The 27,155-nt window shown below is 47.1% G+C and overlaps 2 protein-coding genes across 3 annotated transcripts in view; one reads left to right on the top strand and one right to left on the bottom strand.

Moving 5' to 3' along the window:
* TTC24 (tetratricopeptide repeat domain 24) overlaps positions 1 to 6,808 on the bottom strand; it is a 33,365-nt gene extending 26,557 nt beyond the window's left edge. Inside the window, exons 1-3 of the mRNA XM_063947101.1 lie at positions 6,032 to 6,808; positions 4,407 to 4,622; positions 1,769 to 1,897 (exon numbers count right to left, since the gene is read on the bottom strand). Coding sequence (XP_063803171.1) covers positions 1,769 to 1,897; positions 4,407 to 4,622; positions 6,032 to 6,794 — 1,108 coding nt within the window. The 5' untranslated portion in view covers positions 6,795 to 6,808. The remainder of the gene's footprint in view (positions 1 to 1,768; positions 1,898 to 4,406; positions 4,623 to 6,031) is intronic.
* A 5,404-nt stretch (positions 6,809 to 12,212) lies between these two features.
* The window catches only part of IQGAP3 (IQ motif containing GTPase activating protein 3), a 49,988-nt gene continuing 35,045 nt past the window's right edge, over positions 12,213 to 27,155 (top strand). The window contains exons 1-10 of one of the 2 annotated variants that reach the window (XM_063947100.1): positions 12,237 to 12,363; positions 15,392 to 15,479; positions 15,587 to 15,743; positions 16,017 to 16,094; positions 21,951 to 22,027; positions 23,085 to 23,152; positions 23,682 to 23,795; positions 24,537 to 24,715; positions 25,219 to 25,306; positions 26,945 to 27,108. In XM_063947100.1, the coding sequence (XP_063803170.1) occupies positions 12,324 to 12,363; positions 15,392 to 15,479; positions 15,587 to 15,743; positions 16,017 to 16,094; positions 21,951 to 22,027; positions 23,085 to 23,152; positions 23,682 to 23,795; positions 24,537 to 24,715; positions 25,219 to 25,306; positions 26,945 to 27,108 (1,053 nt within the window). In that variant the 5' untranslated portion in view covers positions 12,237 to 12,323. Of the gene's footprint in view, positions 12,364 to 15,391; positions 15,480 to 15,586; positions 15,744 to 16,016; positions 16,095 to 21,950; positions 22,028 to 23,084; positions 23,153 to 23,681; positions 23,796 to 24,536; positions 24,716 to 25,218; positions 25,307 to 26,944; positions 27,109 to 27,155 lie in introns of both variants that reach the window. The other variant, XM_063947099.1, reaches the window with a different exon arrangement.

Raw genomic sequence — 27,155 nt, 5'->3', positions numbered from 1 at the left:
CATGGTCATGGGCTAGGTCTGCATTACTGGGCGCCGCCATGTTGGAGACCAAGTTTCTGGCATAGTTCTTATTCCTGGTTCTTCCAGCCAATCCAGGGAAACTTCTTCCTATAAAAGGGGGCTGGTTTAGGACAGGGACGCCAGTGCTTCAAGTTACAACCCTGTTGTAGGTGTTTTTGCCTGTGCTCCCTGGATTCCTGCTGTATTCTGGTACTTCTAACCCTGCTTAGCCAGTTCTCAGTTGCTGCTGCAGTTCTGCCGTCCCTAGCCTGCTGCTGCCTGTGGAGACGCTCCTGGAGAACCCGGTCCAGTAAACCCTCTGGTCACGGACGATCCTGGGTCTGCTGCTTCATCCTTCGAGCCACGGTCCGCAGATCCTTGTCTCCAGCCAAGTCCTTGAACCACCGTTCACAGTCCTCAGCTCGTTATCCCCAGCCTCGTCTTTCAAGCCCCAGCCTACAGTTCTCAGTCTCCAGCCACATCCTAGAATCACCGTCCACAGTCCTCAGCTCCTTATCCACAGTCTTGTTTTATCAATCTCAGTCCACGGTTCTTTGTCTTCGGCCACGTCTACAAACCATCATTCACAGTTCCGCAGTTCATCAGTTACAACTTTGCCTTTCAAGCCACAACCCGCAGTTCTTTGTCTACAAACTACGTCCCTAAGTCATCGTCCACCAGCCTCAGTTCTCACCCTCAGCCCCGTCCTCAAGAACTACAACCCACAGACTTTGAGCCCTGCCTACGTCCCTCATTGCCCCTTGCTCCATGAGAAGGAACTAAATCCAACCCCCTCGTCTTGTTCATCCCCAGTCTAATCCCTCCTTGGGCAAGTCTCAGCTGCCGGATCCTCAAACCTTGCTAGACGTGACACATATATGCCCCCACAGTGCCAGATACATATATGCCCCACAGTGTCATATACATATATGTCCCCACAGTGCAAGATACATATATTCCTCCACAGTGCCAAATACATATATCCCCCACAGTGCCAGATACATATATGTCCCCACAGTGCCATATACAAGATACATATATTCCTCCACAGTGTCAGATACATATATGCCCCCTCAGTGCCAGATACATATATGTCCCCAACAGTGCCAAATACATATATGTCCCCACAATGCCAGATACATATATGTCCCCACAGTGCAAGATACATATATTCCTCCACAGTGCCAAATACATATATGCCCCCACAGTGCCAGATACATATATGTCCCCACAGTGCTAGATACATTTATGTCCCCACAGTGCCAGATACATATATTCCTCCACAGTGCCAGATACATATATGGCCCAACAGTGCCAGATACATATATGTCCCCACAGTGCCAAATACATATATGTCCCCACAGTGCAAGATACATATATTCCTCCACAGTGCCAAATACATATATGCGCCCACAGTGCCAGATACATATATGTCCCCACAGTGCCAGATACATATATTCCTCCACAGTGCCAGATACATATATGGCCCGACAGTGCCAGATACATATATGCCCCACAGTGGCAGCTACATATATGCCCCCAGTGCCAGATATGCAGTGCCCGCGGCTCGAAGGCTGCGGGTTGGCCACCGCTGATATAGGATATGTATCACTGTGAAACTAATTTAAAAATGCTGCCGGTATTTGGTATCGTTATTAAATGGAGCACTCAGTGTTTAATAAGTAAAATAGATGAATAGAATTAATAAAGTGATTATGATTGGCATCTAGTGGTATCATTGGCATGGTAATATATATGAGATAATTACCTGAATCTTTAAAAGCCTGCAGCGAATGCAAGTAATTCTCCCCCGCTGACTCGTGGTCGTCCAGCTGGCTCAGCGCATAAGCCAAGTTCCCAAAACATTGGCCCTGTGCTCTACGGTTACCAAGCAGACCTGAAAAGAACATTGTACATAGGTACTCTTATTGTTCATCCAGATCCAGTATACAAACTGTCATTTAATATCACTTACTATTGAAACACCAATCAATTAATGAATTAATCCGTTCTGCAATCTTAACACAGTCACTGTCATCATTCTCTATAAAGCGCAATGTAATATGTTGGCGCTAATTAAATGTATCATAATAATACTTTTAAACTGACACAGCACTTTCAAAAGACAAGGATTAAATGCAGTCTTCCATGATGCATCAAACCAAGCCAGGCTCTCCGGCTCCATCTTGTGGCCTGATTAGATGCTTAATAGCTGGCCATACACTAGGCATGATGTGTCAAGCGGAGAGAGATAAAGTGAAGTTGCCTAAAGCAAATAACCCGCTTCTGTCATTTCAAAGACTGCGCTAGATAATTGTCAGTTAGTAGCTGACTATGCTTTGGGCAACTTATTCACTTCACTTCTCCAAGGCTTGATCCATCTTCCCCACTGTGAGATTAAACTCACCATCAGACGGACAGACCGATTAGCTGATATTGCCATACATTGAGTATATCCAAAGGCATAACATGAACTAGGGCATCACTACCATTCATAACATGAACTAGGGGACTACTAGGGGGCATAACATGAAACATGGCACTATCATGGGGCATAACATGAACTAGGGCACCACTACCATTCATAAGATGAACTAGGGGACTACTAGGGGGCATAAAATGAAACAGGGCACTATCATGGGGCATAACATGAACTAGGGCACCACTACCATTCATAAGATGAACTAGGGGACTACTAGGGGGCATAACATGAAACAGGGCACTATCATGGGGCATAACATGAACTAGGGCACCACTATCATTCATAACATGAACTAGGAGAATACTATGGGGCATAATGTGAACCAGGGTACTACCATGGGGCATAACATGAACTAGGGCACTACTGTGGGGCATAACATTAACTAGGGCATCACTACCATTCATAACATGAACTAGGGCACTACTGTGGGGCATAAAATGATCCAGGGCACTACCATGGGGCATACCATGAACTAGGGCACTACTATGGGGCATAACATGAACCAGGGCATCACTACCTTTCATAACATGAACTAGGGCAGTACTATGGGGTATAACATAAACCAGGTCACTACCATGGGGCATTACATGAACCAGGGCACTACCATGGGGTATAACATGAACCAGGACACTACTATGGGGCATAACATGAACCAGGGCACTACTATGGGGCATAACATGAACTAGGGCACTACCATGGGGTATAACATGAACCAGGGCACTACTATGGGGCATAACATGAACTAGGGCACTACTAAGGGGCATAACATGAACCACAGCACTATGAAGGGGCATAGCATGAACAAGGGCACTACTATGGGGCATAACATGAACTAGGGCACTACTATGGGGCATAACATGAACTAGGGCACTACTATGGGGCATAACATGAACTAGGGCACTATTATGGTGCATAACATGAACTAGGGCACTATGAAGGGGCATAGCATGAACAAGGGCACTACTATGGGGCATAACATGAACTAGGGCACTACTATGGGGCATAACATGAACTAGGGCACTACTATGGGGCATAACATGAACTAGGGCACTACTATGGGGCATAACATGAACTAGGGCACTACTGTGGGGCATAGCATGAACACTACTATGGGGCATAACATTAACTAGGGCACTACTATGGGTCATACAATTAACTACTTCTGTAAAGAGAGAGGTGTCTCTTCAAAAGGGGGTAGGGATCACTTTAAAATGTTGCCTTAGGGCCCACAGAGTTCTGGCTACGCCCCTGCCTCCGGGTCACATCTCACAGTGACACTGGCCAGGCGCATATTGCCTGAAAGTCATTGTAGTCATTGTTAGGCTGCCAGTGAGGGAGAGACAGCTGCCACTTAGCAGTGGCCATTTCCCTGGCACAGTAAATTGCAGCACATAAACATTATGTATTGCTGTGATATGCAGCGATACATAATGGCTCCTAATACAGTGTCATAATAAATGGACCCCCGGCTCTGTGTTATGAAGATTTGGATACATGTGTACTGTGTAGTGCAGAATGACGCCCTTCATAATTGTGCTGAGCTGCCTAGTTACCCGTTCTCTATGGATTTTATGATGAAAGTGGTCAGCATGGTATAGCAACCCTGGTGGTCAGGTGACCACAATGCAAATTATATGGTCTATATGTAGGTACCTGTATATGCATTTACCATATAGGCCAACTAGGCTCACAATACTTAATTTTTACCAGATACTTATTTTTTAGTAAGTATGAGGGTAGTGGTTTGAGTAGAGGGTCATGCTGGATACCGAGTTACTCATTTTGGGCAAGTGTAGCCCCAAATGCCTATGGCAGAGATCTCTTACAAACTGGTTCTGTATGGGAGTAACTAAAATAGAATAACGGAAGCTTTTGCTATGGGTTACAAGTTTTACAACACATAAATGCAGAATAAGCCTCATACTGTGCAGTGCTGCAGCCTTCTTGTGGTACTCCAGTCCTTCCTCGTACTGCTCCAGGGTGTTATAGGCTGCCCCCAGGTTCTGTAAAATCACGGCCTCCTTGTGTCTGCCTGTCTCGTCCTCCTGGCAGAAGGGCAGCGCCATCTGGAAACACTCCACGGCCAGAGAGAAAACCTTCAACTGGGCGTAGCTCAAACCAATATCATTATACAACTTGCCTGCAAGACAACAGCAGAACCTTGTTACCAATACATAAATATTGTCCTAGTATAAGCCTATTTGGAAAAGTATGTTGTGGGGCTGTGTGCAGGACTTTTGAGATCTGAAACTACAAGTCCCAGCATGCCCTGCCAGCCAACACCACAACACCTGGAGCACCAAAGGTCGCCCTATCTATGTATAATGTTTTAGTTGTGTCCAAAAGACGCCCATAAACAAGTCTATATTATCTACATTGATAAAGTTAACCTCTGAATAATGGTTTGTTCAAATGTATGCTGACATGCTGAGACAGGAATATACCACATATTTTCACACATTCTCACCAAAGATTTCTATGCAGTAGCGAAGATATATACAAATGTAACAAATGATTCGTTGAAATGTAACTATCTGAATGTTCTCACGGACAGTAGAAAAGTCTAGAAATCAGTAGTTATTTGCTTATTAATAATTTAGGCAATGTTGCCCTCTGCTGCTAATACAAGTAAATCTTACAGTGTGCAAATTATTTTGATAACATTTTTGGATAAAGTTTACGCATGCTTTGACTATGATATGATAAGCAATGAATAAGCTATATAAACTCCTGAATGCCTAATAAAAGACATTAAATAAAAATAATAAAATAGTATTGTTTGAACACTAATTGTGTGTGTATTCACTTACTCTCTGGACACAATAATATCTTCTTTTACAGATAGCCTGGTTACTTGACAACTTGCCTGTGACATTTATGATAAATCTTCAGTATCGCAATGTTTTCAAAATGATTTCTATGTATATGTCACACCCACACAGACACACCCACACCAACACACATATATATATATATATATATATATATATATATATATATACATACACCAGTTATTGAGTTGTAAGTTATGTGCAGTGTACAAAAATATTTTTTTTTTCTTCTTTTACTAACCTAATGCAAATAGCAATGTTTTACTGAAGGCCTTAACAACCAATCCATTATCCATTAATCCAGCATCCATTGCTCCAATCTGACAGATGGATGCTACTGTAATTTCTAATTGGTTGCATTGGGTTACAAAATATAATACATGTGCACTATTTGTGCACCAATGTGTTATGATGGGCCAGCACGCCACAGTGGTTCTCAATTTCAACCCTCAGGTTTTCCCAACAGGCCATGTTTTGAGAAACATGGAAGCTGGTGGGATAATTACTGACCCAGCAAAATAGAGTAACATCCGTGCATGATCTAAGACATCCACAAAACGCTGGTGGTACTTGAGGACTTAAGTTGAGAACCTTGTTTTAGAATACACTAATGTTTCTGATGGAACAATAAGGGCAAAATAAGCTACTCGTGTTTTGACAGACCACGCTCCAATCTGTAATAATAATAATAATAATAATAATAATAATATTTTCCTACCAAGCAGGTCCTTTTTAGTGATGTGTTCACACACCATACGGGCCTCATTAAGAATTTGGAGGACCTGACCCGAGTCGTAGCACTGACTTTGTAACATGTAGTTGGCAGCCTCATTAAGAGCCACCGCAGCCATGTCCAGCCTCTGAGCCTCCAGGTAAGAATTTGCAGCCTCCTGGAAGCACTGGGCCGTTCGCGCTGTGTCCTTCATACCCAAGTAGCAATAACCCATCTTCATGTGAGTGTCCGCCTCGTTTACCAGCTGCGATGGCTTGTAGAGTATTACAGCTTTCCTAAAATGTTCCAGTGCCTTGGGGTAGTCCTGCAGGGACTCATAGGCCATGCCAAGGTTGAAATAAAGATCTCCATTAGGTTCCTCTCCTTCACCAGCCTTGGGCTGAGACTTCAGAAGAAACTCTAGTCCTTTTTCTGGTTTCCCAGTCTCCACATAGACGGCTCCTAGGTTGAAAGCACAGGCTCGCTGGACAGTCTTCTGTTTCGTGCTCAGGGAGAGAAGGAAGGCTCTCTTGAAACAGGACATGGCCACCTGGAGGTCCCCAGAGGTCAGGGCCCTGTGTCCAGCCTTGGTCAAGTCCTCGATCTCAGCCTGAGAGCTGGAAGATTCCTCCTCTTCCCTGTCATCAGCCTCTCCAGAAGATTTTGTCTCCTCTTTTAATTTCTTCTTTTTCTTTTTAACAAAACGAGGCTCCGGAGGCGCAGAGTCTTCTGGATTTGGCGGCTCAGTCTGCAGGTCCTCAGAAGCCATGGCTTATTTCTGGAGAGTCATTGAGACAACAAATAAAACATAAGGGAAATTTCAATTGATTCATCTCAGATATACAGTAACTGAAACCACTACTGCTTATTGCGCATCAAGGGACAAATGCTGACACAGTCAGAGAGCGGACAGATTGCAGACGGATAGCTAACGCAACTATACCTAGGTCTTAATGCACTGTCTGACTTTGTATGTTAGCTGGTGCAGCCATCATCACTAGTAAGAGATACAATGGTGATAGGTGTCCCCTCGCCATTCGCACAATTCAGAATATGGCATAAAATTACACCCCTGCAACTCTCCTACAATATGCTGCTCTTCCCTGCGCACTCCAGTTGACACCCAGAAACGCCAATGTCACAAAACGTCAGAGATCCAGAATTGCTTACGGATGAGCAAAAGTGCTCACGTTGTGCTGCAACGCATGCGCAGTTTGCTAGGACTTGCTAAATGCCTTAGCTTTCGGAGCTGCGTGTGACACTAATTTTTCATCTAGCACATCTACCATATAAAATAAAGACACAGATATTACTTGACTGGCAGATTAACTGGCAAAAGGAATCAGGTGGGCAGACATAGGGGGTGTTTCAGACCTGATTGCTGGGCTGCTAACTTTGCTGTCCTGCGTTCAGATAGTCTCTGCCTCAAAGGGGAGTGTAAATTCACTGTGCAAGTGTGCCATCCTATGTGTATGCTGAGCTGCAAAAATCCAGTGTGTGCAGTGTGTGCGCAGCCCAGGACTTACTCCTACAGTGCAATGAGAACAGGCTGATCGGGGCCGGAGCTGACGTCACCCTCTCCCTGAAAACGCTTGGGAATGCCTGACACTAAGTAAACGGTCAGTTACCACCCACAGGCGGCTTCCTCCTGTCAATCACCTTCAGAACGCCCATGCAATCGGATTTTTTGCACCATCCTGTCGCTGACCGGCGATGCCCTTTGTTGTTGTCCGTCGAGCGTGCGCATTGCGGTGCATACGCATGCGTAGTTAATACCTAATCGCCCGCTGTGCAAAAACAGGTCTGAAACACCCCCATAGCCTACTTACTGAATGCATACAGATAGACACAGGACACAACTACAGACTGAAAGAGCCCTTGGTTTTCTTATAAAGGGATCCAAACTAATCTTTGACATTTTGAAGCACAGATCTTGCTCGGCCTTGCTAGTTTGGTCAACTTTAGGCAGTGTTGTGTTACCCAAACAATTGGCGGAATTTTTGTCGGAATACTCCACAGTCCAAGGAAATGTTAGTAGGTGTTGCCCCTAGCAACTAAGCAAAGGTTTTGAATGAATAGGTGCTGTCATTTTACAGATGACCTCCAAGAGATAACGGAGGGCAGACGCATATGATAGTTGCACGGGGCGTACTCAATGTCGCAATTCCTTTTACCAGGCAGTGGTACAGGATGACACGATTCCCTACAAAGCGGATCACCAGGCCGCCGAACCGCCCACTGCACCGGGAAACTGATCAGGTCTGGTAGACTAAAAAAATACGTTGATCGAAATCGAGCAAAACTTTTTTATATTGTGCTCTACAATGTGTTCATGTAAGAATTAGATCGGATTACTGTATCCTGAAATGTAACTGTATCCCGAAATTTTAGTGTATCCCGAAAGTAGAAAGAATTAATTATATAAAAAAAAGACAAGGACTTCGCTGCAATTTACAACCCAAAGGGAAAATGTTTGCGCCCCCCACGCAATGCTTTTTCTATGGGTAAAAAAAAAAAAATTACAACTTTGATGCATTATTCCGCAACAACCTGACCACTTATCAAAATACTGCGACCTTATTGCACATCTACATCACACACCTTACCGAATAACACCTGAACCATAAAATCGGTGTTGTCATTGTGGAGTAGTTGCTCTCATAAAAAAAAAAAAATTGCTAAGCCAATTAAATATATAGATATCGCCTAATTCAGTAGTTCTCATCTCCAGTCCTCATGTACCCCCCACGGGTCATGTTTCCTGTGTTTCTGTCTTTGGAATGAGGTGGGAAAATTACTGACCCAGAAAAAAAAAAAAATTAAACTGTGAGTGTTTAAAGAAATCAAGAAAGCATGACCTGTTGGGGGTACTGGAGCCTATGGGGGTAATTCAGATCTGACCGCTGCTGTGCGTTTCCGCACAGCGGGCGATTAGATCCGAACTGCGCATGCGTATGCACCGCACTGCTCCGGCACGTTGCACGGCTGCAATGAGGATCGCCGGTCAGCGACAGGATTGTGCGAAGAATCCATTCGCACGAGAGTTCGCAAGGAGATTGACAGGAAGAGGACGTTTGTGGGTGGCAACTGACCGTTTTCAGGGAGTGACCGGGAAAACGCAGGCGGGATCAATCGTTTTTAGGGAGGGTGTCTGACGTCAAATCCGGTCCCGAACAGGCTGACGTGATCGCAGCAGCTGAGTAAGTCCTGGGCTGCGCAGAGACTGCACAAAATCAGTTTGTGCAGCTCTGCTACAAATGCGATCGCACACTTGCATAAAAAAAATACCCTCCCCCTGTAGGCGGCGACCATCTGATCGCAGGACAGCAAAAATCGCTGCCTAGCGATCAGATCTGTATTAGGCCCTATGACAATTGCGCCTTACCATTCCTAGTGAACAGATAGGCAGCATTTCAGCATTGAATAATGCCACAAAATCCCAGCTTCCACAAATGCCCCAGTCATGCGACTGGTTCCCAGTGGGTTTATAGGCTACACTTGACTGTGCATTTAAATATATTTGGGTATCAACCCACAAAATCGCAGCCTCTACCGTTGGCCTCAGCGATGTCAGAGATTCATACTGATTATAAAAGGTTGTGCTCTCAGGAACATTCATCCAGCTCATAAGAATAGATGCTTGCACTGTGTGTAAAGTGAGAAAGTGCAGCCACATATATATTTTAGATCATAATCTGCTCTCAGGGGGCGCTGTGCCTCTGAATCCTGTCTCTGCTATTTCATATTACACATACACACACGTCTGTTCCCCAGTTCCCGTGGGAAACAGCACAGCATAGTCCCAGTCAGTGCTCTATCAGTGAGTTGGGAGAGAGAATGTACCACACACATACACACAGAACAGATGTAAGGCGATATAATACAGATAACGCATGCTCTATTACCCAGTGCAGCACACGGGTCAGGACACAGAACCTACCAGCGGGTATCCTAGGCTCCTGGCAGAGAGTGTAGTCCAGTCCCAGTGTCTCTCAGAGTCACTGCCTCAATGGCTGCACCCTATCATGTTTCCTAGAGGAGATCATCTTGCTTTGTCAATGTCTCCTATGGTAACTGTAATCAACAATGCACAAGCAGACCTCCTCCCATTAGTACTAGGCTGGGGATACCCACTGACGCTTAGCAAAGCACCATCATGTGCATCTCAGGCTATTAACGCTTTCATTTCCAAAGTGCACCGCTTAGTATAGGCAGAAGCACTGGCTAAAGTGAAGTGAGAAAGTTTTATATACCCTGCCGCGCAATTGCAGCCATGTCTGCACTCTTCATACCTGCTTGTCTGGCTGCACTGATAGAAAGATCAAGTTTTCTTTAATAATAATTATAATTATTTTATTTATATAGCGCTCTTTCTCCAATAGAACTTTTTTATATTAATTTTTTTGGTTTGCAACCTTGATCTTTACTGTATTGGACCATAAGAAGGTGTATTGACAAGAGTACCGCCTCTAAAGGACACTCTAGTGAGTTTCACCCTACACAGCGTTGTCTCTGGGACTGCACTCTCCTCACTCCTGATACAGTATATCAGATGTTGTTGCAGTATTTCCTATTCATACAAAGGGAACTATTCATGAAGCAGTGAAAAGTGTGGAGAAGTGAGCCAGTGGTGAAGTTGCCCATGGCGACCAATCAGCTGCTTTGTATAATTTTATAGTATGCAAATTATACATTTTACTTCAATGCTGATTGGTTGCCATGGACAACTTCTCCACAGGCTCACTTCTCCACACTTTTCACTGCTTCACGAATACACCCCAAAAGTTTTACATTATTTGTAAAGAATCTGCGGCATGTTGCATGCCGCAGACATGGAGAGCTGACAAGAGGCTGAAGATGAGGGCATTCTAATTTCACTAGAGCTTAGCAGATCCCTCTTCTCTTTCTTGCGAAGTAGGTGGCGCCTTAATGACGCAATTTGCATCATCATGTGCTTTCTCCACTGCACAGGATGTTATGCGCATCACTGACCCATCCTTTCCCCACATTTGCCTGGTGGATCTCCCCTTCAGGTTCCCCCAGATTACTGCCATAACATACTGCTGTCTCTAGAGATGGACATCAAATGATTCCCCATTGATGGTTTCCATCGATGGCAGCAAACCGTAGATATAAAACCAATGATGATTAGAACCATCGGCGACCGTCACAGGTGTGGCCATGAGATCGTGGAGTGTGTGTGTGTGTGGGAGGACCTCATCATTGGAAGTCTACCATCGACGGGAAAGCATTTACCATTGAACACAAGCCATCAATGTATTTTTCCTAAACATCGATGACAATGTCATACCTACTATAGCACTACAAACAGCACACTTTCATATATTTATTCAGTGAGCACATACATGTTATGTAGTGATGTACAACACGTATTGGATACACCAGCTCCTGTATTTCTAGTGAGACACATATACAACGCCTAGGGGTAGATTTACTAAAGCTTCTAAAAACGAAAAGTGGAGGTGTTGCCCATAGCAACTAATCATGTTTTAGCTATAATTTCTCTATTGTATTCAAGAAAATAATAGACAGAATATCTAATTAGTTGCTATTAGCAACACCACCACTTGTTTGTTTTGGAAGCTTTAGTAATTTACCCCATGGTTTTATGTTACCCCTCTGTGTGGTGCAGGTCATGAGGAGGCATGGGGGTTTGTCTACCATTGGGGAACAGCCTTAAAATGTTTTATTTTGAGATTATTACTTCTGGATCACATGACAGGGAAGACCTGGGAGGAGATGAAGAGGTTGTAGGTTAGAGAGGACAAATAATAGAACTGTACTGAATGGTGACAGACACACATCTGTAAAATAACATTTCCCAATTGGGTTGACAGAGAAAACGAGACAAACAATGAGCACAGGAACAGCTGCAGGGTATAGTATAGTACAGTACAGTACAGTACAGTGTATATATATATATATATATATATATATATATATATATATATATATTATAAATATATATATACATATACACACTCATTACACATATCCCTATACAGCAATAGCAAAGCATTCATAAGAGTGTGAGTTATAGTATCAGTACAACCAGTGCTAACATAGTCACTCTCTCTGGTGTCTGGGAATGGGAAGGACAGACAGGGATGACTGGTGGTAGTGAGGAGGAGACTACAACTCCCGGCATGCTTGCGGCGCGGGTGACGTCATCAGGCGCCGCCGATGCGCTGTCAGTTGCTCCGGAAGAGGCTGGCGGCGGGACATTCAAACCGTAGTGTAAACACAAGAGCTCAGCGGCCGCAGCGATCCGGGAGAGATGGGGACCAGAGCCGGGCCCGGGCCGCCCAACAACGGGTGTAAGTGTGTCACCGGCTGCTGGGGAGGGGGAGCCCGCTGCAGTCATCCCACTACGTGTCATAGATCCCAACATGTGACTGGTCATACTGGTGCCCAGCCCTGTCATTACCCCTCTCTCTCATACACCCCAGTAACATGTGACTGGTCATACTGGTGCCCAGCTCTGTCATTACCCCTCTCTCTCATACACCCCAGTAACATGTGAATGGTCATACTGGTGCCCAGCCCTGTCATTACCCCTCTCTCTCATACACCCCAGTAACATGTGACTGGTCATACTGGTGCCCAGCCCTGTCATTACCCCTCTCTCTCATACACCCCAGTAACATGTGACTGGTCATACTGGTGCCCAGCCCTGTCATTACCCCTCTCTCTCATACACCCCAGTAACATGTGACTGGTCATACTGGTGCCCAGCCCTGTCATTACCCCTCTCTCTCATACACCCCAGTAACATGTGACTGGTCATACTGGTGCCCAGCCCTGTCATTACCCCTCTCTCTCATACACCCCAGTAACGTGACTGGTCATACTGGTGCCCAGCCCTGTCATTACCCCTCTCTCTCATACACCCCAGTAACATGTGACTGGTCATACTGGTGCCCAGCTCTGTCATTACCCCTCTCTCTCATACACCCCAGTAACATGTGAATGGTCATACTGGTGCCCAGCCCTGTCATTACCCCTCTCTCTCATACACCCCAGTAACATGTGACTGGTCATACTGGTGCCCAGCCCTGTCATTACCCCTCTCTCTCATACACCCCAGTAACATGTGACTGGTCATACTGGTGCCCAGCCCTGTCATTACCCCTCTCTCTCATACACCCCAGTAACATGTGACTGGTCATACTGGTGCCCAGCGCTGTCATTACCCCTCTCTCATACACCCAGTAACATGTGACTGGTCATACTGGAGCCCAGCCCTGTCATTACCCCTCTCTATCATACACCCAGTAACATGTGACTGGTCATACTGGTGCCCAGCCCTGTCATTACCCCTCTCTCTCATACACCCCAGTAACATGTGACTGGTCATACTGGTGCCCAGCCCTGTCATTACCCCTCTCTCATACACCCAGTAACATGTGACTGGTCATACTGGAGCCCAGCCCTGTCATTACCCCTCTCTATCATACACCCAGTAACATGTGACTGGTCATACTGGTGCCCAGCCCTGTCATTACCCCTCTCTCTCATACACCCAGTAACATGTGACTGGTCATACTGGTGCCCAGTCCGGTAATTACCCCTCTTTCTCATACACCCAGTAACATGTGACTGGTCATACTGGTGCCCAGCCCTGTCATTACCCCTCTCTCTCATACACCCCAGTAACATGTAACTGGTCATACTGGTGCCCAGCCCTGTCATTACCCCTCTCTCTCATACACCCCAGTAACATGTGACTGGTCATACTGGTGCCCAGCCCTGTCATTACCCCTCTCTCTCATACACCCCAGTAACATGTGACTGGTCATACTGGTGCCCAGCCCTGTCATTACCCCTCTCTCTCATACACCCCAGTAACGTGACTGGTCATACTGGTGCCCAGCCCTGTCATTACCCCTCTCTCTCATACACCCCAGTAACATGTGACTGGTCATACTGGTGCCCAGCTCTGTCATTACCCCTCTCTCTCATACACCCCAGTAACATGTGAATGGTCATACTGGTGCCCAGCCCTGTCATTACCCCTCTCTCTCATACACCCCAGTAACATGTGACTGGTCATACTGGTGCCCAGCCCTGTCATTACCCCTCTCTCTCATACACCCCAGTAACATGTGACTGGTCATACTGGTGCCCAGCCCTGTCATTACCCCTCTCTCTCATACACCCCAGTAACGTGTGACTGGTCATACTGGTGCCCAGCCCTGTCATTACCCCTCTCTCTCATACACCCCAGTAACATGTGACTGGTCATACTGGTGCCCAGCCCTGTCATTACCCCTCTCTCTCATACACCCCAGTAACATGTGACTGGTCATACTGGTGCCCGGCCCTGTCATTACCCCTCTCTCTCATACACCACAGTAACATTTCACTGATAATACGGGTGTCCAGACCTGTAATTAGGGGCACACAGGTGGGCTCCCCAGGGGAGGGGAAGGGGGTCTGAGGTGCATGGGTGGGCTTCACTTGGGCTTGGCGTCTGGAGTGCATGCATGGGTGGGCTCCTCCGAGAAAGCAGACTTGGGTCAGAGGCGGATGTGTGGACTTCCCTGGGAGTGGGGTGCTGGGTTAGAGGTGCATGGTTGGCCTTGGCTAGGGGCAGAGGCTCCCAGATGGGCTTCCCCAGTGGAAGTTGGGGGTCAGAAGCACGTGAGTGGGCTCCTCTGGCGATGCTGGGGTCAGAGGTGTGCCCTCCTGGGAGGAAGATTGCTGTGGTCAGAGGCAAGCAGATGTGCTTCCCTGGGGAAGCTGGGGGGCGTGTGGGTCAGCTTCATGGAGGGTCTAGCGTCATATAGTTTAATGGGTGGGCTCCCTGGGGAAGGTGTAACTGGGATCTGAGGTTCACCATTGGGGCATGTATCAGAGGTGCTCAGGTGGGGTCTCTAGTTAGGGAGGTCTGAGGCACATGGGAAAGGGGGTCAGTATTGTGCAGTTGTCTCCCTGAGGAGGAAGAGGGGTGGGGGGTTGAGGGTTTGGAACATGATTGGTGGCAGTGACCTGTGGCTACACAACAAGCATTTTTCCTCAGTGGTATTTGAGTTGAAGATGAGTTTTCCGAGGCTGGACAGTCTGTTCACAGCGGCTACCAGATTTTTATAGTCTCTTTACCGCAAGATAGCCTTCTCGTCCTCAGAGCAGAGACTGCCGGGGATACTCTCAGTTTCTGGGGCATGGGCCTTAGTCCATTGGATAGAACCATGAGAATCTATAGTAAATCTGCCCAGGCAGAGCCCCAACTGAAAACGTTGGAGATCATTAGTCTGTAGTACTGGTATCTGTTTGTTCGGCTGTGATTGGAAATGAATGAGCTGAAGGGTAGTCCCTATAGAGTTATGTGCGCTGTGGTTTCAGATGAGCGCCTCACAGCCGATGAGATGGATGAGCAGAGGCGACAGAACATTGCTTACCAATACCTATGTCACTTGGAGGAGGCGAAACGGTGAGGAAGATATTTAGCAGTTTCTTTTTAACGTCTTTATCCATTTATTCATCACCAGCTCTCAGTTTCATCCAACTTCCATTTAATTTCTGTTTCTGCACCTGCAGGTGGATGGAATCCTGTATGAATGAGGAGCTGCCGCCCCCCTCTGAGCTGGAGGAAAGCTTGCGCAATGGAGTCACTCTCGCCAAGCTGGGGAATTTTTTCGCCCCAGAGCTTGTTCCTCTGAAAAAAGTCTATGACTGTGACCAGATGCGATACAAGGTGAATATGGCGTATGCTGTGTTACACATCAACCAATCAGATTCTGACGCTGGTATGGGGCAGTAACAAAAGCGGTCAGATATCTGGAAACATTGCCGATCTATAGGAACCTGTCTACATGTAGCACTGAATAACAGTAGATCTATATGTACTGGATTAACTTTTCTTTTTATTATTGTAATTAAATTTTTTAATTCTTAAATTGACCCCTATTGCATGCACTGGGGACCATTATGTGTAGGTATTAACCACACTCTTCCTCCTCTGCTGCAGGCGGCAGGACTTCATTTCCGGCACACGGATAACATCAATCACTGGCGACGGGCCATGTGTCACATTGGGCTTCCTACGGTATGCCTTTTCTTTTTTTTTAATAAAGTAGACTTTGGTCTGTGTGTAAGTGTTCAGTAAACGTGGTGCTGAGCTGTTCTATAAATACTGCATTAAGCGTTAGGTGCAACTTTATCCACTTACCACAAGAGGTTAGCACCTAGGTGATTGTTCTGTGATGTGCTGAGCATATGATACATCGGTGGTGGCTCTGTGATGTGCTGAGCACGTGATACATCGGTGGTGACTCTGTGATGTGCTGAGCTCGTGATACATCGGTGGTGGCTCTGTGATGTGCTGAGCATGTGATACATCGGTGGTGGCTCTGTGATGTGCTGAGCACGTGATACATCGGTGGTGGCTCCGTGATGTGCTGAGCACGTGATACATCGGTGGTGGCTCTGTGATGTGCTGAGCTCGTGATACATCGGTGGTGGCTCTGTGATGTGCTGAGCATGTGATACATCGGTGGTGGCTGTGTGATTGTATTGGTATGATACATCGGTGGTGGCTCTATGATGTACTGAGCATGTGATACATCGGTGGCTATGTGATTGTATTGGGTATGATACATCGGTGGCTGTGTGATTGTATTGGGTATGATACATCGGTGGTGGCTTTGTGATGTGCTGAGCACGTGACTCATCGGTGGTGGCTGTGTGATTGTATCGGGTATGATACATCGGTGGTGGCTCTGTGATGTGCTGAGCACGTGATTCATCGGTGGTGGCTGTGTGATTGTATTGGGTATGATACATCGGTGGTGGCTCTGTGATGTGCTGAGTACATGATACATCGGTGACTGCTCTGTGATTGTACCTGGTACATGAGACATCGGTGACTGCTCTGGGATTGTACCTGGTACATGAGACATCGGTGACTGCTCTGTGATGGTACTAGGTACATGATATATCGGTGGCTGCTCTGTGATGTTACTAGGTACACGATACATCGATGGCTGCTCTGTGATGGTACTAGGTACATGATATATCGGTGGCTGCTCTGTGATGGTACTAGGCACATGATACATCGGTGGCTGCTCTGTGATGGTACTAGGTACACGATACATCGGTGGCTGCTCTGTGATGGTACTAGGTACACGATACATCGGTGGCTGCTCTGTGATGGTACATGAGACATTGGTGGCTGCTCTGGGATTGTACCTGGTACATGAGACATCGGTGGCTGCTCTGGGATTGTACCTGGTACATGAGACATCGGTGACTGCTCTGTGATGGTACTAGGTACATGATACATCGGTGGCTGCTCTGTGATGGTACATGAGACATTGGTGGCTGCTCTGGGATTGTACCTGGTACATGAGACATCGGTGGCTGCTCTGGGATTGTACCTGGTACATGAGACATCGGTGACTGCTCTGTGATTGTACCTGGTACATGAGACATCGGTGGCTGCTCTGTGATTGTACCTGGTACATGATACATCGGTGGCTGCTCTGTGATGGTACTAGGTACATGAGACATGGGTGGCTGCTCTGTGATTGTACCTGGTACATGAGACATCGGTGGCTGCTCTGTGATTGTACCTGGTACATGATACATCGGTGGCTACTCTGTGATGGTACTAGGTACATGATACATCGGTGGCTGCTCTGTGATTGTACCTGGTACATGATCCATCGGTGACTGCTCTGGGGTTGTACCTGGTACATGATCCATCGGTGGCTGCTCTGTGATGGTACTAGGTACATGATACATCGGTGGCTGCTCTGTGATGGTACTAGGTACATGAGACATGGGTGGCTGCTCTGTGATTGTACCTGGTACATGAGACATCGGTGGCTGCTCTGTGATTGTACCTGGTACATGATCCATCGGTGACTGCTCTGGGATTGTACCTGGTACATGATCCATCGGTGGCTGCTCTGTGATGGTACTAGGTACATGAGACATCGGTGGCTGCTCTGTGATTGTACCTGGTACATGATCCATCGGTGGCTGCTCTGTGATTGTACCTGGTACATGAGACATCGGTGGCTGCTCTGTGATTGTACCTGGTACATGAGACATCGGTGGCTGCTCTGTGATGGTACTAGGTACATGAGACATCGGTGGCTGCTCTGTGATGGTACTAGGTACATGATCCATCGGTGGCTGCTCTGTGATGGTACTAGGTACATGATCCATCGGTGGCTGCTCTGTGATGGTACCAGGTACATGAGACATCGGTGATTGCTCTGGGATTGTACCCGTTACATGAGACATCGGTGACTGCTCTGGGATTGTACCTGGTACATGAGACATCGGTGACTGCTCTGTGATGGTACTAGGTACATGAGACATCGGTGACTGCTCTGTGATGGTACTAGGTACATGAGACATCGGTGGCTGCTCTGTGATGGTACCAGGTACATGATCCATCGGTGGCTGCTCTGTGATGGTACTAGGTACATGAGACATCGGTGGCTGCTCTGGGATTGTACCCGTTACATGAGACATCGGTGACTGCTCTGGGATTGTACCTGGTACATGAGACATCGGTGACTGCTCTGTGATGGTACTAGGTACATGAGACATCAGTGGCTGCTCTGCGATGGTACCAGGTACATGATCCATCGGTGGCTGCTCTGTGATGGTACTAGGTACATGATCCATCGGTGGCTGCTCTGTGATGTTACTAGGTACACGATACATCGGTGGCTGCTCTGTGATGGTACTAGGTACATGAGACATCGGTGGCTGCTCTGTGATGGTACTAGGTACATGATCCATCGGTGGCTGCTCTGTGATGGTACCAGGTACATGAGACATCGGTGACTGCTCTGTGATTGTACCTGGTACATGAGACATCGGTGGCTGCTCTGTGATGGTACCTGGTACATGATACATCGGTGGCTGCTCTGTGATGTTACTAGGTACACGATACATCGGTGGCTGCTCTGTGATGGTACTAGGTACATGAGACATCGGTGGCTGCTCTGTGATGGTACTAGGTACATGATCCATCGGTGGCTGCTCTGTGATGGTACCAGGTACATGAGACATCGGTGACTGCTCTGTGATTGTACCTGGTACATGAGACATCGGTGGCTGCTCTGTGATGGTACCAGGTACATGAGACATCGGTGGCTGCTCTGTGATGGTACTAGGTACATGAGACATCGGTGGCTGCTCTGTGATGGTACCAGGTACATGAGACATCGGTGGCTGCTCTGTGATTGTACCTGGTACATGAGACATCGGTGGCTGCTCTGTGATGGTACCAGGTACATGAGACATCGGTGGCTGCTCTGTGATGGTACTAGGTACACGATACATCGGTGGCTGCTCTGTGATGGTACTAGGTACACGATACATCGGTGGCTGCTCTGTGATGGTACTAGGTACACGATACATCGGTGGCTGCTCTGTGATGGTACCTGGTACATGAGACATTGGTGGCTGCTCTGGGATTGTACCTGGTACATGAGACATCGGTGGCTGCTCTGTGATGGTACCAGGTACATGAGACATGGGTGGCTGCTCTGTGATTGTACCTGGTACATGAGACATGGGTGGCTGCTCTGTGATTACTTGGTACATGAGACATCGGTGGCTGCTCTGTGATTGTACCTGGTACATGAGACATCGGTGGCTGCTCTGTGATGGTACCTGGTACATGAGACATCGGTGGCTGCTCTGTGATGGTACCTGGTACATGAGACATCGGTGACTGCTCTGTGATGGTACCAGGTACATGAGACATCGGTGGCTGTTCTGTGATGGTACCAGGTACATGAGACATCGGTGGCTGCTCTGTGATGGTACTAGGTACATGAGACATCGGTGGCTGCTCTGTGATGGTACCAGGTACATGAGACATCGGTGACTGCTCTGTGATGGTACCAGGTACATGAGACATCGGTGATTGCTCTGGGATTGTACCCGTTACATGAGACATCGGTGACTGCTCTGGGATTGTACCTGGTATATGAGACATCGGTGACTGCTCTGTGATGGTACTAGGTACATGAGACATCGGTGGCTGCTCTGTGATGGTACTAGGTACATGATATATCGGTGGCTGCTCTGTGATTGTACCTGGTACACGATACATCGGTGGCTGCTCTGTGATGGTACTAGGTACATGATCCATCGGTGGCTGCTCTGTGATGGTACCAGGTACATGAGACATCGGTGACTGCTCTGTGATTGTACCTGGTACATGAGACATCGGTGGCTGCTCTGTGATGGTACCAGGTACATGAGACATCGGTGGCTGCTCTGTGATGGTACTAGGTACATGAGACATCGGTGGCTGCTCTGTGATGGTACCAGGTACATGAGACATCGGTGACTGCTCTGTGATTGTACCTGGTACATGAGACATCGGTGGCTGCTCTGTGATGGTACCAGGTACATGAGACATCGGTGGCTGCTCTGTGATGGTACTAGGTACACGATACATCGGTGGCTGCTCTGTGATGGTACTAGGTACACGATACATCGGTGGCTGCTCTGTGATGGTACTAGGTACACGATACATCGGTGGCTGCTCTGTGATGGTACCTGGTACATGAGACATTGGTGGCTGCTCTGGGATTGTACCTGGTACATGAGACATCGGTGGCTGCTCTGTGATGGTACCAGGTACATGAGATTCGGTGATTGCTCTGTGATTGTGCCTGGTACATGATACATCGGTGATTGTACCTGGTACATGATCCATCGGTGGCTGCTCTGTGATTGTACCTGGTACACGAGACATCGGTGACTGCTCTGTGATTGTATAGTGTACATGAGACATCGGTGGCTGCTCTGTGATGGTACCAGGTACATGAGATTCGGTGATTGCTCTGTGATTGTACCTGGTACACGAGACATCGGTGGCTGCTCTGTGATTGTATAGTGTACATGAGACATCGGTGGCTGCTCTGTGATGGTACCAGGTACATGAGACATCGGTGGCTGCTCTGGGATTGTGCCTGGTACATGAGACATCGGTAGCTGCTCTGGGATTGTACCTGGTACATGAGACATCGGTGACTGCTCTGGGATTGTACCTGGTACATGATACATCGGTGGCTACTCTGTGATTGTGCTGAGTACACGATAAACCAGCGAGGGTTCTGTGACTGTATGGTATACATGATATATTGTCGGTGTCTCTGTGATTGTACCTGGTACATGATACATCGGTGAGGGTTCTGTGACTGTATGGTGTACATGATACATCGGTGAGGGTTCTGTGACTGTATGGTGTACATGATACATCGGTGGCTGCTCTGTGATTGTGCTGAGTATACGATAAACCAGTGAGGGTTCTGTGACTGTATGGTATACATGATACACCGGTGAGGGTTCTGTGACTGTATGGTGTACATGATACATCGGTGAGGGTTCTGTGACTGTATGGTGTACATGATACATCGGTGAGGGTTCTGTGACTGTATGGTGTACATGATACATCGGTGAGGGTTCTGTGACTGTATGGTGTACATGATACATCGGTGAGGGTTCTGTGACTGTATGGTGTACATGATACATCGGTGAGGGCTCTGTGACTGTATGGTGTACATGATACATTGGTGAGGGTTCTGTGACTGTATGGTGTACATGATACATCGGTGAGGGCTCTGTGACTGTATGGTGTACATGATACATCGGTGGTGTCTCTGTGATTGTGCTGAGTACATGATACATCGGTGGCTGCTCTGTGATTGTGCTGAGTACATGATAAACCAGTGAGGGTTCTGTGGCTGTATGGTATACATGATACATCGGTAAGGGCTCTGTGACTGTATGGTGTACATGATACATCGGTGAGGGTTCTGTGACTGTATGGTATACATGATATACTGGCGGTGTCTGTGATTTGGTACTTGTAGCTCCAGGATAACTACGTATTCTATAAGGACGCTTCTTCCTTTCTTTGCAGATGTTCCAGCCTGAGACAACTGACATATACGACAAGAAGAACATGCCACGTGTTGTATACTGCATCCACGCTCTCAGGTGACATCCGGATAAGACTTAGTGATCAGGATATTTAGCAAAGACATTATTATAAATGTGTACAGTCAGTGAGCGGGTGTCCGTGTCTGTTCTACTGCAGAAAGCTTTCACTACCACCAAATGAAGAGGAGGGATTTTGTGTACATATAATTCTGTGGTTGGTGCCATTGAAGGGAATTTTATTTCATTTTTTAGTCCTGCTGGAAAATATTTGAAGCCAAATGCATAGTATTGCGTGCCACTATTACTAGGGGGGTGCTAGCACGGGGGAAGAGGGGGTGGAAGGGGGACAAATACAGAAATTGGAAAACCACAGGAAGGAAAATGTTACTTTAATAACTTGCTAGATATGCAGGCTGACCATAATATCCCTTTTAAACTGGGACACTCATAATTTACACAGATTCTGGGGCTGAATAAAACAAGGTGACATACAGACTTGAAGTCAGCCAGCCACAGAACATGTGTAATTCATTAGTGTTCCAGTTTAAAGGGATATTATGGTCAGCCTAGCTAGATCCTTTTGGATATTATTGATTTATAATACAGTTACATGGTGACCTGTTTACTGTAAATTAGACCAGGTTCCTGCAGTGACATACTAATCTGTATCTCCCATAATCCTCTGCTCTCAGTATTGGTTCACAGAATAGCTCCGTATTGCCTGAAGACAGAGGTCATCTACTCTTGAACAGTTGTAGCAGATTGCATCTGTCTTATATCCTTAACGTCTAAGTTGGCAGCACGTGGAACCTTTATGACTACAATTAGCCCATTTTCAAATAAAATACCCAGACATCCTTCTGTATGTGAGACCAAACCAAGTGCAATTAATTATCTGTTAGGATTGGCTGAAATTCCAATAGGTTTGCTGCAGTCTGTACTCTGTGGCCATCAAGCGCTAAATGGCTATTTGTGATCTGATCATTTACCCAAACTGCCCCTACCCCCTACATCTGTGGACAGGTTAGAAAACAACCAGACATCCTGGCAGCTTTGCAAGCAGCACCGAGGGGCATTGTAGGATCCTGCACTGACACTGTCTCTCTTTCTGCAGTTTATATCTATTTAAGCTGGGACTGGCTCCCCAAATACAGGACTTATATGGAAAAGTGAATTTTACAGGTAAGTGTTGATTGGTTTGTTGTCTGCTTGGAAATGGGATGCATGATCCTCGTCTGTGCAGAGAGGGGTCTTTGGTGCTATAACCTCTCTGCATTGGACTGATGTACGGCTGGCGTTGTTACTCTTGTGTGTTTGGGGGAACCTTGTTCCTTACACTGTTTGTCACACACAGCCCTGTCCTCCGTCGCACAAGTGGGCTAAAGTATTATACAGATGGAGCCAGGCTCATTGTGGGGTGGTTGCATCGCAGGCCTGCGCCTCGGCCCGCCGCCGAGCGTACACAGACGCTCCCATTCTATGACGCACGCGTGTCCCATACGTTCCCGGCGGGGCGCACCTAGTCGCAGACGGAGCCACGATTAGTGTGGCTCCATTTGTAGTCTCTGACTGTTGTTGAAATTGCTTCTTCTTTGTATTGTTGGAAATGCTTCTGCAAAGCTGGTGAAATCCTTCCCCTTGTAACGTTGCGCTGGGAGTATTAGCGGGTCAGATATACTCTGCAATCACAATGCACCCGCTGTCATTGTAGAGGAGGAAATCAATAACATGAAGTGTGAGCTGGATAAGTACGGAATCCAGATGCCGGCGTTCAGCAAAATCGGGGGAATCCTCGCTAACGAGCTGTCGGTGGATGAGGCGGCAGGTGAGGACCCACAAATAATTCTTCTTCTATGTAAATTGTGCTAAAGTAACTTCTTAAAAAAAATAAAAATCATAGTTCTAGCATGACGATAATGAGGAAAGGGAGGTTGAAATGGAAGGATAGCGACCACCCGTCTGAGTTTGCCGACTGCGCCCCATAATGGTGGCCTAGGGTACAGTGTGCCACTCATGAGTCTCTATGCTTCTGTGCACTCTGCATAGAGAAGGTTGTCTGTGGGTGCAGTAGTAATAAGCGTATGTATAGGGTCTAACCAGGGGGTCTGGTGTGTTAGGTTAACGGTTATCAGGATAAGTAGGGGGTGGGACTAAAGCGCCAATCATTTACAAGGCAAACCCTGCCCTTAACCCTAACCTGTCCTTACCTCTGGGATCCGTTGGGATCCGGACCGCATCGCAAATCAACAAGTGCTTATCACATGTGATGATATATCCGTTGGAGGGTCTTGCATGGCGTTGTGAATGGAGCCTCTATTTGGATGGGGTTGGCAAATGAAATACAGATGTGGTAAGTGCATCTTACAGTGCTTTATATTCGTGCTAACTTACTGCCCCCGATTAAATCGCCACCTTCCTGTGTGACTTGCTTTGCCTCCATGTTGATCTGTAACCTGTTGGAGCAAGGACAAGCTGCTCCAGTGGAGGGTATAGTGTAAGGTCTTGTCTCCTTGTGTTGTCCGTTGCTGCTCATCCCACCTCCAACTTATTACTTTGTGTCTCTTAGTGCACGCTGCCGTCATCGCCATTAACGAAGCCGTGGACAGACGGGTAACGCAGGACACTATGGCCGCTCTGCGGAACCCAAATGCTGTGCTGCTGAACCTTCAAGAGAAGCTGGCAGCGGTGTACCAGGAGCTTCTCTTTCAAGCCAAGTCCACAAAGACGGCAAACGCCCGAAATAAGGCAAGAGACCCAAGTGCTACCAGAAGGACACCACCTTCAGCCCTTTCATATGAGCCTGGACCCCTGTAAAGATGTCTGGACAGGCCTATGGGAAATGTAGTCTTAGTGCAGCCTGGGAAACGGCAGTCCCTAGAGATGGAAGCCTTTATGCGGTCGGCCATGTTCAGTACTTAGGTTTTCTGTATGCATGTTAGTCTGGTAGGTCAGGCCGGGCCGCATTGATTGTACTGCGCAGGAACTTACATTCTGTACACATACAATCAGCTGATGACTATACACACATGTAATAATTGGCCATATGTGGCACCAAGCTCCTCACCTGGGAATACTGTACAACTATTGCTATGGCTGACCTATGGGCTTATTTACTAACCTGCTGCAGCAAAGGTATTGTCACAGGCATTGATCTTTTGTAGTAGATTGCCCTAATCTGATGCCTGGTTGCTGTCGGTTACAACGCGGTTATCCTATTTAATACCATGTTCTCCCCCTCCCCCATACAGGCTGCGCAGAAGACCTCCGACAGCCAGGATATATATGACAGTTGCCTGACTCAGGCTGAAATACAGGGGAACGTCAACAGAGTCAATGGTAACCGGACACTTGCAATGTATTGTGAATATTTTATGTTGTGAGGTTCTTGTCTAGAGCCTCTGTCATGGTCACCTTGGCGATCGAGAACCCCAGACCAATCACATCTATGAGTGTGTGTGTATATGGATGCTGGAAAGTCAGAGGGGAAGTGATTGTCATAACCACCGTAATCTTGCATTGTTATCATTATCTGATCATACTACTTGTGCCCCGTGGCGTCTTATGGTTCAGCCTCTGTGACGTGGCAGGTATGCTTAGGCGTGGGCACAGTGGCAAAAGCAGGGCAGCGTCCTTGTATAGGGTCACACAGGAAGCCTGCTGTGCATAGGACAATCCCCCCCTCTCTAAAGGTGCATACACACTAGATGACGTCACTCTGGAGTTTTTCTCCTCCCAGGCCGGGCGGTCGGCAGCCGGCTGTACACACTGAGCGATATGACCGTTCATATCGTTTAGTGATGTCACACAGCAGCCCGGCCGCGCAGACAGTCCAGATTGAGCATGCATGCACTGCCGACACCGAGGGTCGTTAACGTCCCGTTTTGCTGCGCACCGCTAGTCATCGTCGGCATACACTTGCCGAGAAAGTGAACAACGTCGCTCAGGAAGGGAGAAAATGAGCGACGTTCATTTTATCGGCAAGTGTGTATGCACCTTAACTATTATTATCCTTTATTTATGTGGCACCACAAGGTGTCGTACAACGTACAGGAACAGTATCCACATAAAAGAAAAAACACGTGACTTAAGTTGGGTACGTACCATGCGGCGATGCGACCTGGCGAAGCGATGTCACGATGCTTCGCATCCACCTTACACACTAAGGAGAGAAAGGCGGTTGTAGACAGTCTGCACAAGGAGTCTGGAGACCACTGTGTGGAGAGAGATGGAGCAGTTATTGGTGTGCGTCTGGAACAAGGGTGGGCTCTTTTGTTGGATGAGGAGTACTACTGCCTCCATCCATAGTGCAGCCTAATGTAACTGGTCTGGGGGCCTCTAGGACCAGCTGGAGCTCAGTAAGAGGCCTGACCTGCGCTACTGTTGGGAGCTGGGCAAAGGATGGAGGTGAAAGTGGTGAAGCGACGACTGGGGTTGTAGTACTGGGAGGGGATAAGGGTTTTATCTAAATATATTCAGTTCTGGCAAACACTGGACTCGTCTATGTGTGTATAGATTGTGACGGCAGATAAGAACCACTTGGCCCAACTAGTCTGCATCTTTTTAATTATCTTTTAGGTAACCTCAACCCCATTTGATCCTTATCTCTGTGTAAGGATATTCATATGTCTATCCCATGCATGTTTAAATTGCTCTGTTGTCTTAGCCTCTACCACCTCTGATGGGAGGCTATTCCACTTATCCACTACCCTTTCTGTAAGTCATTTTTCCTTCGATTTCCGCTGAACCTCCCCCCCTCCAGTCTCAGTGCGTGTCCTTGTGTTCTAATGCTTCTCTTCTTTAGAATAATGTATCTCTCCTGTACCTTGTTAAATCCCTTGTTATATTTGATGTCCACCCTTTCCCTTCTCCGCTCCAAACTACGCATGTTAAGATCTCTTGGTATCTGTGACTGTTGCATGTAGGTGTCACTTTCAGATATTTTGGTTGATAAATCTATCTCTGATTCTCCTCCAGTACACGCGGCTTTAGAGTACGTGGATGAAGCGTTGGAGAGAAAGGACGCGCTGGGTCTCTACACAGCTCTTCAGGATTCCGCCCTCTTACTGCGCAGGTTACAGCGGGAGAACGCAGAATGCTACCTGGAGCAACTCGCCAGTGATCGGGAACAAAAAGCCATTGTTAGTTCATTTCTGTAACTCACTTTTTTGAAGAAAAAAATTGCGCG

Source organism: Pseudophryne corroboree, chromosome 12, assembly GCF_028390025.1.
Source record: "Pseudophryne corroboree isolate aPseCor3 chromosome 12, aPseCor3.hap2, whole genome shotgun sequence".
Lineage (NCBI taxonomy): Eukaryota > Metazoa > Chordata > Amphibia > Anura > Myobatrachidae > Pseudophryne > Pseudophryne corroboree.
This window is presented reverse-complemented; position numbering and strand designations above follow the sequence as displayed.